General features: G+C 40.0%; 1 protein-coding gene across 1 annotated transcript; it reads right to left on the bottom strand.

Moving 5' to 3' along the window:
- Window positions 1-2,186: 2,186 nt before the first annotated feature.
- On the bottom strand, window positions 2,187-14,101 carry LOC103702515 (E3 ubiquitin-protein ligase SINAT5). The gene is made up of 3 exons (XM_008784981.6): window positions 13,650-14,101; window positions 3,060-3,446; window positions 2,187-2,760 (listed from the first exon to the last, which is right to left on the bottom strand). The coding sequence occupies exons 1-3, from the start codon at window positions 14,067-14,069 to the stop codon at window positions 2,398-2,400; spliced, it is 1,170 nt and encodes a 389-aa protein (XP_008783203.2). The 5' UTR covers window positions 14,070-14,101; the 3' UTR covers window positions 2,187-2,397.
- Between the last annotated feature and the right edge of the window lie 1,190 nt (window positions 14,102-15,291).

The raw sequence follows: 15,291 nt of genomic DNA, 5'->3' as shown, positions 1-15,291 counted from the left end.
ATCTCTCAATGAAAGCACCAAATTGGTGGGGACCAAGTGTCGGTCATGCACTTCCCACACCAAGGGGTTTCCTCTTAGCCTTTGGCGTTGGCCTAATCAAGGTGTGCCGCCTTGACCGAATGTAGATAGCGCCAATGCAAAGGGAATAATCGGCACTTTGCTCCTCCAAACTCCAAGTATGCTCGGCTATGGATGGAGTCTTGCACTCCTCTTCGGAATCTAAAGTCTTGCTTGCCAATGAAGACAACTCATTTGAGAATGCAGAGGCATCAAAGGCAACTTTGATTCAGTTGAAAAGGAAATACAATATCTAAGGAGGGATTGATGGTTCCCTTCCTTAGCCAAATCCAAGGGGGGTTGATTTACCCTGCCTTGGCCCAAGTCCCTTAGGACCGAAATTAGGCAATAATGCCTACCCAAGCCTATGGCCGAATGCACTTACAAAGTGGCTAACTATTCAATGGTTCAAAAGACCCTCCCCCCACTTCATTTGGCCCTATTTGTAGACTCCCTACAATGGCCTACAAAGGCTTCCATCCGGCTGGCTGTTTGCATGCTGTGGCAACTCCTTGGGAACTTCCCTTGCTTGGTTTGCTGTCTTGATTCGGTTGCCATTTGGTTGGCTGCTTGCTTGGCTTGGCGGTGGTTGCTGGCGGTTTCTGGCTGTTGTTGGCAATGGCCTGCAACTTTGGATGTTGGCAGTTTCTTGCTGTTGGCCAAGCTGTGGCCACTGCAGAGACTTGAGTTGGTTGCTGTTGGCACTCCTCTGTGCTTGTCTCTGCAGAAGGATAATCCTGCTGTCATGGCCCGGCGCACTGGTTTTGCCCGTGCCGCGCGCGGTCTGGCAGGCTGCGTGTGGGCATAGGCAGACCAGGCGCTGCCTTGGTTTTCCTGCGCCTGACCCTTTTGTCGGTGGTTGGATCCTTTGGCTCTGTCGGTCTGGGCGCTGGGCGTTCCGTCGTTGGGCGCTCTGCCGCTGGGCGCTCGGTCGCTGGGCGTCTGGGCGCTGGGCGCTTGGTCGCTGGGCGTCTGGGCGCTGGGTGCTCGGTCGCCCGCCGGTTGCTGGATGTTGGTTCCCGCGCGCGCATGGACTCGGTCGGTTGGTGGTTGGCGCGCTCGGGCGGTTGCTGTCTGCGGCGCATGGCGCGCGCGCGCGCTGGCGCTGGCGGCCACGCGCCTGCGCGTGCCAGCGGTTGCCTGCCGTTGCCACTGGCGCGTGCGCGCGCCGGTCTTGGGCGCCAAGGGCCCGCGCGCGCTGGCGGTTGCCGGCCGTTGCTCCAGGCCTGTGCGCGCGGCGGTCTTTGGCGCCAAGGGCCCGTGCGCACGGTGCTCCTTGGGCGCGCCTGGGCGGTTGCCGCCCGTTGGTTCCCTCTAGCCCGCGCGCCTGCTGTGCCTTGGCGCGCGCGGCCCGTTGCTGTCGGTTGGCCCTCTGTGGCTTGCGCGTGCCTTGGCCTGTGCTGGGCTTGCCTTGGCCGCGCCTGTGCCCGTCTGGATATTGTTGGCTCGATGGTGTGCGCGCGCAATGGCTTGGACCAAAGGCGTACAATCCTTGCGCGCTGCTGGAATTTTGGCTTGGCCCTCCTGGCCAATGGCTTTGCCTTGCGCTCGGTCCTTGTGGCCTGTCGGATATCTTGGTTGCAGCGGCGCCCCAGCCGAAGGTCTGCGGCCTTGGGCGCGCCGTTGCTGTGCCCTGTCGGTGTTGGCATTGGCTCGGCCCTTGTTTGCCAAGGATGGCCGAACCTCGGTTGTGCCCCAAGGAATGAAAGAAGGCCCTTGGGCGGACATGAGCCTTGCTCTTGCTCCGCCTTGGCCTTCAAGATTTGGCTGATTTGGTGAGGTGAATTAGGAGGAACCTCACCACCAGGTTACTAGTACCAAACCAGCAGCATTTTTTTCTTTTACTAATGGAGCCAATCAGCACCCATAGTTTCAACAATCCTTTGGTGAATACAAAATTGCAACCATGGGGTGATATAATGATCGCTGAACCATGGTACAATCAAACAAGACTTGCCTAGAACAGGGCCTAATAATCCAATAAACTTTGTGCTTATCTGCACTTAATAAAAAGTATAAGAAAAATGTGCGCTTTATTGAAAAAGACGGCTCATGCTATCTTTTGGCATCCAATAAATGAGGATACGAGCTTAGGGGAACCAAAATTTCGCTCGCACGCACATGCACAATCGACAGCAAAAAAGATTATTAGGAATTTATCAAGAGCTCAAATTCCAGTATCAGGATTTTTAATTTCAGATTTTTCCCAAACATCTTGCTCCCATCAATAATTTAACTGATGCAACCAAACTGTCAGCTTACAACAGAACAACAGAGCAAAAGAGATGCAAACACAACCCAATTAAAACACACCCAAATTGCGGCAAACCTTCATAATTATCAGCTACAAAGATTGGGTATGCACACTCCAGCATCAGGGTTTGGCTGCTCCTTCCATATTCGGCCAGTAACCCGAAGCTTAAGCTCCTTCCTATCACCCCCAGAGAAGAAGAGTGCAATATTCCTCTGGATTATGAGGCCATCATGACTGTCCCGAACTTTCCGGTGGCTGTCACGGATACTCCGGGGGGTGCCTTCCCATGTGAGCTTCCTGCCATTAGCACCAACCTCAAGACTGTAGCTGTAGTTCCTTGCCTCATTCTCATCCCCCATGAAACGGAGGAATGCCATGTAAACCGGAGCCATCCCAAGCTGAAAGGCCTCAAAATGCAGGCAGAAATACTGCCCAAAGCAATGGAAAACCTGGAGATTTTGGAACATAGGAAGTTGATTTTTAGGTAAAGTACCAATATGGAAACTTTTCTGAGTGATACATCAGATGATATGTTCTATTGTTCAAGGTATTAGGGCTGTAGAATTTTGTGGCAAAACCATATATCCTTTGGTATGCCTCCCTCCGATAACATACTACACATGCAAGCACATTGCATGAACAAGTAGTGAAAAGAAGCCACTCTTGAGAGTTTTTATTTTTCGTCTCTTTCAAAGAACATGAGCAGATATAGAAGACAGTCAACTTGAAAGCATGTGAGAATACTTACAGTTAACATCCAGGTAGCATTTTCAACCTCTCGAGGATTAGACTTCACATAACGATGGTTGAATGTACACCCAGTATGCATGTCAACCTTGTGATAATCCCTTAAATGTGCAACAAGAAAAGGAATATCCCCAACAACAGAGCATTCAGACCCAGCATATGGACAGTTGTAAGGTCTGAAATTGCACAGGGCTTCATGCTTGAGTTTGCTGTAGTATGGGAATATTTCTGGGCAACCTAGTGAGAAATACTTGCAAGGAAGCTCAAGCGATTCAGCCACCTTCTCCAATGCTAGACACCTGATGTCTCCAAGCTCTTGTCTGCAGGTAGGGCACCGATTATGCACCCTTGACTTACAGGTCGAACATAGAGTATGCCCATTGTGGCACTGCAAAAGATCACTGGCTAGTTGGACTTAGTTGATTGGGCATAGGAGAAAGTTTATAATGTAGCAAAAATTGCCTGGAGGATGGCAGAATTCTGCAATAAATAATACTGAGATACTTCATATTTTCACTAGACCCCTTTCAGAGCATTGTAAGCACCCTTGCCTTATTTTGAGACTTTTCAACACAACTAAGTATCATTAGAGGATGCAGATGATGAACAAAATTTAAACAATTCCATAATAGTTAATTGAAAGTAAGAACACTGAGGAATCTACTACATAATTAAATTGTTTTATAAAGGAAACTTGTGGTGTATCAGTGTGTTATTATTTTCAATAATCAGTAATTCAAGTGCCAGTAAAACTAAATTTTCTGCCATATATAAGAACACACAGTCCACCAAGATATCACACGATTTGCTGTACTGATGAACAAACAATATGATTTTCTTGCAGCATAAAGCATAACTCCAAAAAAAGAAAAGTAAAGAAAAAAAAGAAAAGAAGAATAATCAAAAGCATAAAAACATGTAGAATGCAGGGTAATCAGAAGCACAAAAACATGTAGAATGCAATGCAAATGCCTGTAACTCAGATATTCTTTAATCACATACCAATAATTATGTGCCCAGAGAGACACATGGAGAATAAGGGTTTTAAAAAAAATAAATAAAGAAAACTTCTGTCACACTATGTCCATAGCCAACCTGCCTAATCCCATCTACTAGAGTCTTGCGCATGCTCCAAATGTAAGTTGTCTTGAATAATGGGTTCAAATGTGAAACTGAAAGTTATAATGGACTTGAATAAGAGGAGAAGAGGTGATGATTTTGTATATATGGGAAACCGAATGATTTCCGGTGCTTGTTAACATGAAGGAACTTAATGAGACAACATGATTTTGCAGAGCTGCAGAATGTGGAAAGACTTAGGGCCTGTTTCGGAAATCCAAAAGGATGGGCTGGATTTCCTATGGGAATCGGGCCTGTTAGCTTGCCCAGCCCCTTATTTTCCAAAGGCCTATCCTAGTTTTGGCCTAAATCCCATCTATAGGCCTGTTGGACTGCAGGATTAAAAAAAGACCTATAGCGCTCTTCTTTTCCTCCCACAGGATTCGGTAGAGGGAATAGGTTGATATGGGCCTTATTTAAATAGGCTGTGTAATCCATGATTCAACAGGAAATCCAACCCAATCCTGTTGGATTTTCCAAACTAGCCCTTAAGCTGTTTTTATACGAGGTGCCCCAAGATATTTTTGGAAACTGATAAATGCACACGACCTTTACCTAGATACACCATGAGAGCATTAATTTCTTTGTAAAATAGTACATGGAATACGAGGACAAAACTTATTTCCTAAATGTACTCAACATGCACCGATCTCCTTAAAATGATACTATATGTAATTCAAGAGATGTATGTTTATCCATAATCATTTTTCAACGTGAAGCATGCTAGGATGCCCCTTTATTGTCTCGCTGGTGATATAGTTACATATCAGCTACCATTTGGCACATTGGTCATACTTGGTTAAATCAAGAAGTTAAAATAGAAATAACGCATCCATCCTATCTTTTGCTACCATACTTCTCTTGTTTTTCCTTTTCCTATGCATGTGAAGCATCAAAATGAGTATATTTATTAAGGAATGGAGCTTGTTTAGAACAGGAATCAAGGATAGGCAGCATAAACCATTTCTATTACCAAAGTAAATATAGAAGATATGATTTGATTTTTGTGAGACCTATTTTTGCCTATAAAAAATGACACCCCCTTTCACACAGATGCTTTTAGTCATCTTTCACAACTTGTTTTCATGCTTTATTTTGTCTTGCCTTCATTTTCTTAATTAAAACATAAATCCAAACCCCTACTTTCACTAGGTTATCCTAGAGACTTCATTCAGTCAACTAAACATATCTGATTAGCTCCTAAATGTTCTTGAATATGTATTGTAACAACTTTGCCAGAAAGTCTTTCTTAAGTCTAGATAAACATGCAGCAATATTAAACACTTTGACAGCATGCCATACTTTCTTCTACAATGTCTTCCTCCTTGCACTTATTAATCTCGATACCCAGTTAAGAGGGTAAGATGACTAAAATGGTATTCTAACATCCCCATATTTAATTGTATTAAACACATGCCAACCGAAAACTGTCATGCCACTGCAAAATACTTATTGTCAGCAACACAACTGATTTCAGTTTGACTTATACATTCAGAAAATATTGAATTACGACTGACTATGATATCACTATCTTGTCACAAAATGATGAGTATAACAACCACAAAACTAGAAAAATATGTAATAATTTCAACATAACATAGCTTAAGCAAACAAACCATTTACTGCTTTCTCCAATTCAGCTGAACAATTGTGTGCAAAAAGAAAATCTCTAGTGAAAATGCAAACAACTGATGGAGCTGGCCACCTTATACAACTTAAATTTGACATACTGACTGGTGCTTAACTAAAAACAGCAAGCTCATAATGATCATTTTCGATTTGAATTCGAACTCCAAAAATAATCAAAATAGACCTAAATCCTAATTAAAACAGCCATAAAGTGTCTATAGAGTAATCCAGAAGGATCCATATGAGAACCAAAAGTTTCTAAAAGAACCGAGCAAAAGAAGACAAAATGGACTCTCGAGCGATTTATACGTATATTCTTCCAAGGAAACTTCCAACAAAAACCTACAGTCAAGACATCGAAAAGCAAACATACAAGTAAAAGGACTCGTCATGGACTATCCATCCTATTTGGAAAGAAGAAATAGTAAGAGGACTATCACTTCTAATGTTATAGGACTCCTCTGAATAAATCACTCTAGAAAAAGGTTCAACATATCAGGTATCATTTTCTTATCGACCACTGATGAGTACTGTAATGCAACATCTTGCATTTTATTAAGTAAGAGGCTAGATTGACTCTTTGACATGGTCGGTACAGCCTATTTTAGCCTCCAAAATTATTTATTACATTTTTCCTTATTTTTATTGTCTTAGTGCTCTGCTTTTGCAAGCATGGTATGAGTGCCCATTTAAGTGCTCTAGTCACAGTTTTTGATATCTTCTGAATCTTTTATATTGCATGTTTATAACATAACTTCACATAGCTTGGAAGTAAAGATACTTGAGAAAAGAATCAAACATACATTTAAACCACAGATGTGTAAGATGAAGGTTTCTAGTATCACAGTACAGGGTGTATTGGTCACATACTAGCACAAATATGTACTGCAGTATGCCACTGTATTGACTCACAGTATGTCAAGACAAGATGGTATGACATGGTACATACCACATACATATGTCGGTACAAGACAATACATACCACAGTATAGTCAATTCTTCCAACTTTGATTAAAATTAACAATTATAATACTAGTAGGTCACTGAAATTTGTTGAACTAATGAGATGACTTACCAAGAATTCAAGATTATATGCATATATGCCTTAAAATTAACAAAATCCCCCAGTTTTGTTTCAATTAAACACCAATTTATTCTCGAACTTCCCAAAAAATTAAAATAGGGGCAGAGATAAATTACCTAGCTAATTAGCCCAAAAATTTGTTGCTCGTTGCTCAGATCCTGTGAAAAACGAGAACAGTAAGCTTCTGGATTCTCCTTCATCTCATTCCCACCTTTGAATGGTGGAGAGCGAGCCAATATCCCACTTAAAACCTCATTCCAGCCGGTACTGAGTAGTACCGCTCAGTTTGAGTCCAATTCGAGGCTGATATGGCTTAATCCACCCCAATTCAGGCCAAGACAAGCAAATTGAGCCTGGTTCAGCTGATGCTAGGGCGTACTAGTGCAGCCGATTTTAACCCTTGCTCTAGATAGAAAATATAGCAGCAAATCCTAACAATTAGGTAAAATTAATAGGACATTTTAAACTATGTGCGTGCCATTTAAAATGGCTAGGCAACCAAAGAAACAGAGATATGTAACCAAATATAGTATGAATGTCACTGGAAACTTTGCTTGGAATAGACTTCGATATACCTTGTTCCCCTTAAAGTAACCACTAGAAATTGAACAAAACATCAGATCTAAAATTAATTTGGAAATAATCACTTCCAGCACAGCCCCAACAATACAGAAATCTCAGTACAAGCGTCTGATATTTTTTTTGTTTGAAGATGTATCTAGCAACATGGTAAGGAAATAATGACACTGAATCGAAACATAAGGCTGAACTGTAGACTACATGGAAAAACTAAAACTTCAACAAACCTATCCATATTACAATTTCACATGGTCTCATTGCAGCTAAATCGTGTTGGGTATCCTCGTGATAATTGATCTCCCTTTTGAAAGTTTAACAAATAATTGTATCACTAAAACTTGTTAGCCCTTCAATGCCTATTGGCTACTCTATATACTTCATTGCCACATTTAATGTGGCATTATCCATCATGATCCAACATGTATTGTTCTACTTTTTTATCTTGTATATCACAATGATGGCAATGGAAGACAGCCCAAACTTCTGCTTTTTTATCTTTAATTGCTTGATTAGCATAACTGCTATAGAGTTTAAGTCAATTCCATATTAGATGTCATTGATGGGGGGGTAATTAAGAATTGATAATTTAAGTTCATTCAAATAATAAATTGAATTATTTGGAAGAAAATTTGCTGCCCCGATCTATCCTATTCAACAGTTTATCAAGTAAGTCAAGCATAATCCTGGAGTGCGGCTGCCAATCATGAAAAATCTGTATTCAGCTTAACAAGTACTAGCTCAATTAGTAAACGAGGCCAAGCTTGAGCCTCAGATTTGAGCTGAATATATTACAAGCTGAGCTTGAGAACTACCTAGCTGGCTCATGTTCAGCTTGACTGAGCTCCATAGGTATGCATATATGTACATAACACATATATGTAAGTAAGCCCAAGAACTGCCTGCCTGGATAATAGTCCACTTAGCTTTATGTACATGTCTCAAAATATCTATATATCTGTATATATTGATTCAATTACTATTTATTAACATACACTTATTATGTGAATTTCTTTATTCAATATCACTTAATTTCACATAAAGGGGAATTTATCTTCGTGATTAAGTAAAATTCAAATCATTGAAACAAGTCAACTAGTCAATACTTAGATGAAAATATAGCGACTAAGATCCAAAGGATATATGTAAAAGTACGCGAGGGAACTCAATTTCTTTCTGATCCCTCATTTGTGCCAATCATGAATAGCTTGATTTCAGCTTCAAATCAGTTGGTTCAAGATTAAGCTTGGACCTAGGATTAAGAATATAATTAACGACTTAATAAAATTGACTGGCCTTGGCTGAATATTTCCCTCAAAAAGATTAAAATAAATGCGAATCCAAGCCATCCATGGAATTTCAACAATGACATGCCTTGCAAAAGCTTGGACAGACTATACACCTGCTCTAAAATTATTCACTTTGCTCAAAGGAGACTTAACTGAAAATATAAACAAGGATGTAAGTACTATTGGCACAGGGACAGGGGCGGCCCGATACATTTGGGGGCCTAAGGCGAATCCAATGAATGAGGCCTCTTTTTTTTTAATAATAAAAATTTTAATAAGTATAAAATATTTAAAAAATAATATGAAAATAGATAGCTATCAAGTATACTATTTCAATAAAGATATATGAATCTAACAAAGGTAGATAAGAAGCTTTTCCAGTTTAATATAATTTTTAAATGGAAGCACAGAAATGTAATTGCTCTAAAAGAAGGGCCATGAAACTGATTAAATAACTGAGATAATGCTTGGCAATACTGTTTACCATGTCAAGCAAGAGCAGGATAAGAAAAGGTCATCCCATGGCACTTCATGGTCAAGGTAAAGAAAAGAATTTGTCCAGAAAGGAGCCTCTCTATAAGAGAAAGTAGGGGCATTATGGAAAATTCACTCCATCTAATTAATAAAAGTCCCATCCCACCATCTCCCCTTCAAGTGAGTACCCAAGCAGCAACTGCAACATCACAGCACAGCAGCCATTCAACCCCCTCCCTCCTTTTCTCTCTCTACCACCCAAGAAGGGAGAAGAAACCCAGAGGAGAAAATTAAAAGAATCTCCACCCTCCAAGAACTCAAGAAGTCCATCTCCAATCCCCCTATCTTTCTTCCCGATGGCCCAGCTGGATCAGGAGTAATGTGAGGGAAGGAAAACCAAGACCAAAACCAAAAAAGAGAAGGGATGAAAGATAAGAGTGGCTTCAGGCGTGTATCAAGCCAACCAAATCCCTCCTCCTCCTCCTCTCTCTCTCTCCACCCAAAACAAAACTACTGTCCCCAACTTCCCAAATTGCCTCTCTGCAGGCCAGGAAACTCTCCACCTCCCTTCCATCAAGGGGGAAGACTCGTAGCCAGCTCCTGTTCCCGTTTTCACATGGGGCCTTTGCTTCCTTTTGGTCACGCCTCTCGGAGGCCTTCCATTGGCCCGAGGCCTTAGGCGACCGCCTCGGTCGCCTAACGCTCGGGCCGGCACTGCATAGGGAGCACCAGCCAGTAGCTGGCATTGCACATACCATACCATGTCATGCCATGCCAACTAAATGGCAGACCACTGCCTGTGCGAATAGTATCTTGGACAACATATGCTGACTGGCGTGAGTCAGTAATTAAAACCTTGACTTTAGAATAATCTGTTACTTAACATATAAATATTTCAGCATTAAATAAATTTTATAGATTCTATTAGACATTCATAATGTATTGGTTCTTTTTGTCAAAAGTTGAGTTTAGCCATCGATAATATCTTTGATAGTTTGTTTTTGTTTTCCCTTTAAATATCTTCTACAAACTTGAGTACTTCGTCATAGATCTGAAATTCTTTTGAAGAATCTTCATCAGTGAACAATAAATTCTTGAGTCATGCAGTAGCTTTAAACTTTAAAGCTTATATTATCAAATACATTATGCTTGGGACTATCACTTGTTTAAAGCACAAGGTTTCATAAATATGATCCTCAAACCACTCCTTTTCCTTTTCCTTGTAATCCTGCCAAAACTCTAAATAATACAGATTCATATCCTTGTTTTTTACAAGACCAATGGAAATAGGACATGGTTTCCTTCCATTACACCCATTTAGACTTCCACACATCCTGCATCATCTTTTGTCCACCCTCTTACAAGGTTCATCCATCATCGTCCTGTAACCAGCGTCCCAGGTTGTGCTTTATATACCTCATAAGCAGTCTATGAGAGGCATAAAATTGAAAGAGCTGGTCACTTTATAAAACTTAATCTTCCAAATTACATAAACCCTTGAAAATGAACGATCAATAAAAGAATGGAACCTACAGTTGTTTCTATTTACATAGAATCTCCCATTTAAGCACAATTAAAAAGAAAGCAGGATACATGTCAGCAAATGGGATATATCTGAATCACCATACAAGTAACAAAACCTTGTTTATGTTTTCAAAAAGCTTTATTTATTGTAGAATCTTGCCCGTTTAGGTAAAAAAGTTCTCTGTGTCCAAGTCATGCTTTGAGAATCCAAGAAAGTGAGATTGCAATCCTGTACATATTAGGTCTCTATCATGAGGATTTTATCATCAAGAAGCTATTAAAATTTAAATTAATAACACAAGTATGTGCTACAGGGATATAAAGATGGGCAAACAATAGATGAGCTTATGATGCTCTTACAACTGCAGGTGACAGGCAAAAAGAAAAGATTACTTTTTCTTTCTTTCAACTATTAGGCACAATACTAGCCAAACTAACATGTAATTATACACGATCATGCAAGAGCATAGATGGAGAAAATGGAAAAACATGGGGCTCGAAAGGGATCTTAATGAACAAACAGCACTAGTTGCTCTAACTGACAGCTTGTTTCACAGATAAGCTCCTAATAAACTAGACAATTGAGCAAAACTAGACGAACATTCTAATCATTGTTATGAATTTTAATTACGATAACATTTAAAGGTAAGCGCGACAGTCATTGATTAGTGAAGCATTCCAGCTAGAGACAGAATAAAGCCAAAAACTTCCAAAAGAAATAACAGATCATATCTTTTGTCATGCTTAATTAGGAGCATCAATAAGCCAGATTCAGGCAGAGCAGATCCAAATTTCAGTAGGCCCAAGAGTGTTCCAGCCTCAAACAACAAAACCAGACTCATGATTAGCCTGTTGACATCCCTAAACTTAAAAAGTTATCCATGGAAATTTAGACAACTAAAACAACAAGCCTTGTCTCATCTACATAGGGTAAATTAAGGGCCACTTCATGATTGATTCGGGTTTGGGAGTATGTTATGACCAACTCAGAAACTAACATCAATCAACTACAGTCAGTGCCTAAATCTTGGCCAAAAGCGTCTTAGAATAACAGAGGGGCGTACCACCAAGCATAGATGACTGGTTGACAAGTAAAGAAGCTAAAGATCTCAGCTTATTCAACTAAGCAACCTTCCAAGTTTTGAGAAAGAAGGAAGAAGGCATGTTTTGATACAAAGAAATGCATTCGTCTTTGGCTACAATTTATAAGCCAAACAACCTCGCTGAAATAAAAACTATATGTGTGTGTGTGCCCGCGCATTCATGAAAATGCCCAGTACATAACAAATCTCCGCATACTTCAACTAAAATGAAATGACCTCCTCATTCAGATTTGTCCTTTAGGAGCTTAAGTAACGAGGTTGAACTCCTTAAGCTTGCTGTCCATAAGATTTCTCCAGCCAACGAGCACCACAGTATTTGAACATCTGTTAACTCAAACTCATGTATCACTGTGTTTTTCTTAGCAAAAATTTAGAAACCCTTTATGAGTGTCGAGTTCTTGAATCACCACCAGCAAAGCAAGATATGTATTCTAGATAAAAACATGGTTCAGAAAATAAATAGATCAAGTGTCCTGTTCCAGTATTTCACAATCAACAATATTTAAATAGTTCCAAGTCTAACCATGAAATTACAAAATATTAAAGAATAAAATTTCCTACTGCAGTATAGAGGTTTAAGGATAACAACACATCGTCAAGGCAAGCATAACATATCTACAGTAAATCACCACTAAAGGTGATGATAGACCAGCAACAAATACATTAAGAACTGCCACAAGAAAAAATAAAATAAAATAAGCATTATTCCAAAAAGCACCAACATCAATTGATTTTTGAAAATTAAGAATCATATGGAAAAGCTCCTAACTTACAAAACATAATAAAGAACTCCTATAAAACAAAATGCAAAATATAAAAACAAAAGGAGGCAGAAGAAGAGAAAAGCACATTAGTCCTGATCCCAAATACCCGGGGAAGATGCATGTTTTGTGCAGCAAGATAATCTGTACTTTGAAGCAAATTGAATTGACAATAATTGCATTTACTGAACTGCCATAAAACATTTTTCAATCCAATTTCACAGCAAGAAGAAAACAAGAGTACCCAACTACTAAGAAAAACAATAAAGACATCGAGCAAATCAATGATTTGATTAAACTATTCAACAGATAGATTACCCATTGTAGTATCCCATTGAAACAGATGGGCTATTTGAAGCATGTTCCCTCAAAAAAACACAAGGCTGAACTAAAAGATATCCGGAAATTCAAACGAACGAAATAAAGAGAGAAGAAAAAATCGATTATAAAGACTCAAAATTATCACATCAAGCAACAACTTTAGATGCAAAATATTCATATAACACCCAATCATGCCTGAACTACCAAAATCAAGATTTCTCTAATAACTTAAAAAAGAAAAGAAATGGAAACCATGTGTAACTTTCAACCTATTGCGAGATTTCTGCCAGGGTTGGAACCACATTTCACCAAAGGAAAGAAAAGGAAAAGAAAAAGGAAAAGGAAAAAGAATAGGAAAGGAGCCAACATTTTTTTCCGGCAAGTCACATTCGTCGAGAAACGGAGAAAAAAACGAATTTAAATGACAATCCTTAAGCCCAAAAAGCACCCATTGTCCCCAATCTCATCGCACCCTCGCCGATATCAAAGAAACACCAAAAACGCCCATCAAGATCACTGAACAATTCCACATCACTCAATTGGAATCCAAAAAGAAGAGATATATCACTTCCGCATCCAAAAAAAATGAAAAAAAAAATCAAATCTTTAGATCGCCACACTGTTCCATCCCACGAAAAACAAAAGAACCAAGAAATCAAAGTTCCTCTCAGAATCGAGGACATACACAAAAATCAAGAAGTGGGAACCGACCTGGTGGATCGGGGGGTACATGGAATTGGTGCAGACGGGGCACTCGAGCAGCTCATGCACGCTGGTCGTCGGAGAGATCAGCGGCGCCGGGACGCCCCCGCCTACTACGCCGCCGCAGGCGTTCCCGCTGCCGCCATGGTGGAGTTTCAAGAAGGGGTGGGGGAGCTGGTGGGCGGCACCCTCATCGTCGTCCATCCCATCCAATGACGAGATGCACTCAATGCTGTCCAATTCCATCATCCCCTTCAGTCCTCTCCTCCTCCTCTGTCTTTCCTCCCCCTTCTCTTCCCTCTCTCTGGAGATGGGAAAATAAACGGATTGGAGCAGAACGGAACGGGGAGAGAGGAAAACCGGCACCAAAGGAGCTTTTCCTTTGTAGCTTTGCACGTGACCGGGTATCTTATCACCGCCAAATCCCATAAATATATAGAGGGAATGTTTGGTTGGGCAAAAATACAGCTAAAATGGCCCAGCATGAGCCACTTTTATTCTAACTGTTTGATTAAAAATATTTTATTTTATTTTAATTTCAAAAAATAAAAATATTTTTATTTTTTAAATTTTTATTTTTATTTTTCTAGCATTCAAATTTTATTTTTATTCTGGTTTTTATTTCAATCATAAATTAAATACATCGGAGAATGTGGTTATTTCGGTTCCGACTGCAAATCAAATAGCCCATGACACAAGTAGAAAGGAGGAGGAAAACTAAACCAAACTAAATTGAACCAAAATAAACCCAAGTAGACTAGATTATTCCTATGTTGTGACCTATTTTGTCACTTGAACTTAGAGAATAATAAAATAAGGAGAGGGGGAGGGAAATCAAAAGAGTGATGGGACAGTTAAGCGGAGGGAAGAGGGATGGGTATATTCTTGACGCTGGGCGGTTTGTGGCTTTGTGTCGTTGTCAGGTAATTGTTTGTTTGAGGATGCGGCGACCGCAGTTATTTGGGAGGGCCGGAGGAAGATGCTATGAACACACCATGCGCAGTCCCTGGTATCAGGGGCTTGGGTGCTCGTTTGCTTTTGGAAAAATTAGTTCAAAGGTTAAGATTATAGCGACAGTAGCCTTCTGACAAAGACTTGAATTTTGGTATGATTGGGTGACCTTTTGTCGGTACAGTTATTTAGGTAAAAGATCAATGGAGAAAATTTTCATTTGCATGTCTATACGATTTATTTTGTTATTTTTTTTTTGCACATGAAGTACACATGAATTGAATATGCATTCACTGTAGGAGTCGAAGATTCAATGTATAAACATGAAGAGATATCAATTAACAGTACAAATACAGTTCCTAGTTTGTTAGTGTCACTAGAGTGGAGCAATCCAGTGTAGCTCCCCCGGGGCCCTAAAAAAGGAGAGGTATTCAAAGAAACAGTTTATTGGATTGACAAATTAGCTAACAATTTTTATAAATATTGATAAATTGAGACTCGATTCCTGATCACCAAAAACAACAAAAGATCCATCTTTTAAGAACAAAAATTACCATATCACTACTGTTTTAATTTTATGGTACATGCCCACATACTAGCAACTAGCAGGTCTCTCAAGTACAGTCCTACAGTGATCAATTTCTAGCTTAATTGGAGGAAAAAACTAGCTAGAGATGAACCGCAGAAAAGCCATTACATT

This window comes from Phoenix dactylifera, chromosome 5 (genome assembly GCF_051530095.1).
Source record: "Phoenix dactylifera cultivar Ajwa chromosome 5, Ajwa_hap1_PhDact_Kaust_v1.1, whole genome shotgun sequence".
Classification (NCBI taxonomy): Eukaryota; Viridiplantae; Streptophyta; class Magnoliopsida; order Arecales; family Arecaceae; genus Phoenix; species Phoenix dactylifera.
The sequence above is the reverse complement of the archived record's forward strand: the minus strand, read 5'-3'. Positions and strand labels throughout refer to the sequence as shown.

Bases quoted from the DNA above. Each gene is read 5' to 3' on its own strand.
- LOC103702515 (XM_008784981.6), bottom strand. From the start codon at position 14,069: ATGGGATTTGGCGGTGATAAGATACCCGGTCACGTGCAAAGCTACAAA. The intron at 3,447-13,649 runs GTCGGTTCCCAC...GATCTTTTGCAG, and splicing joins TGTACCCCCCGATCCACCAG to TGCCACAATGGGCATACTCT. The intron at 2,761-3,059 runs GTAAGTATTCTC...CAAAATCTCCAG, and splicing joins ATGCTACCTGGATGTTAACT to GTTTTCCATTGCTTTGGGCA.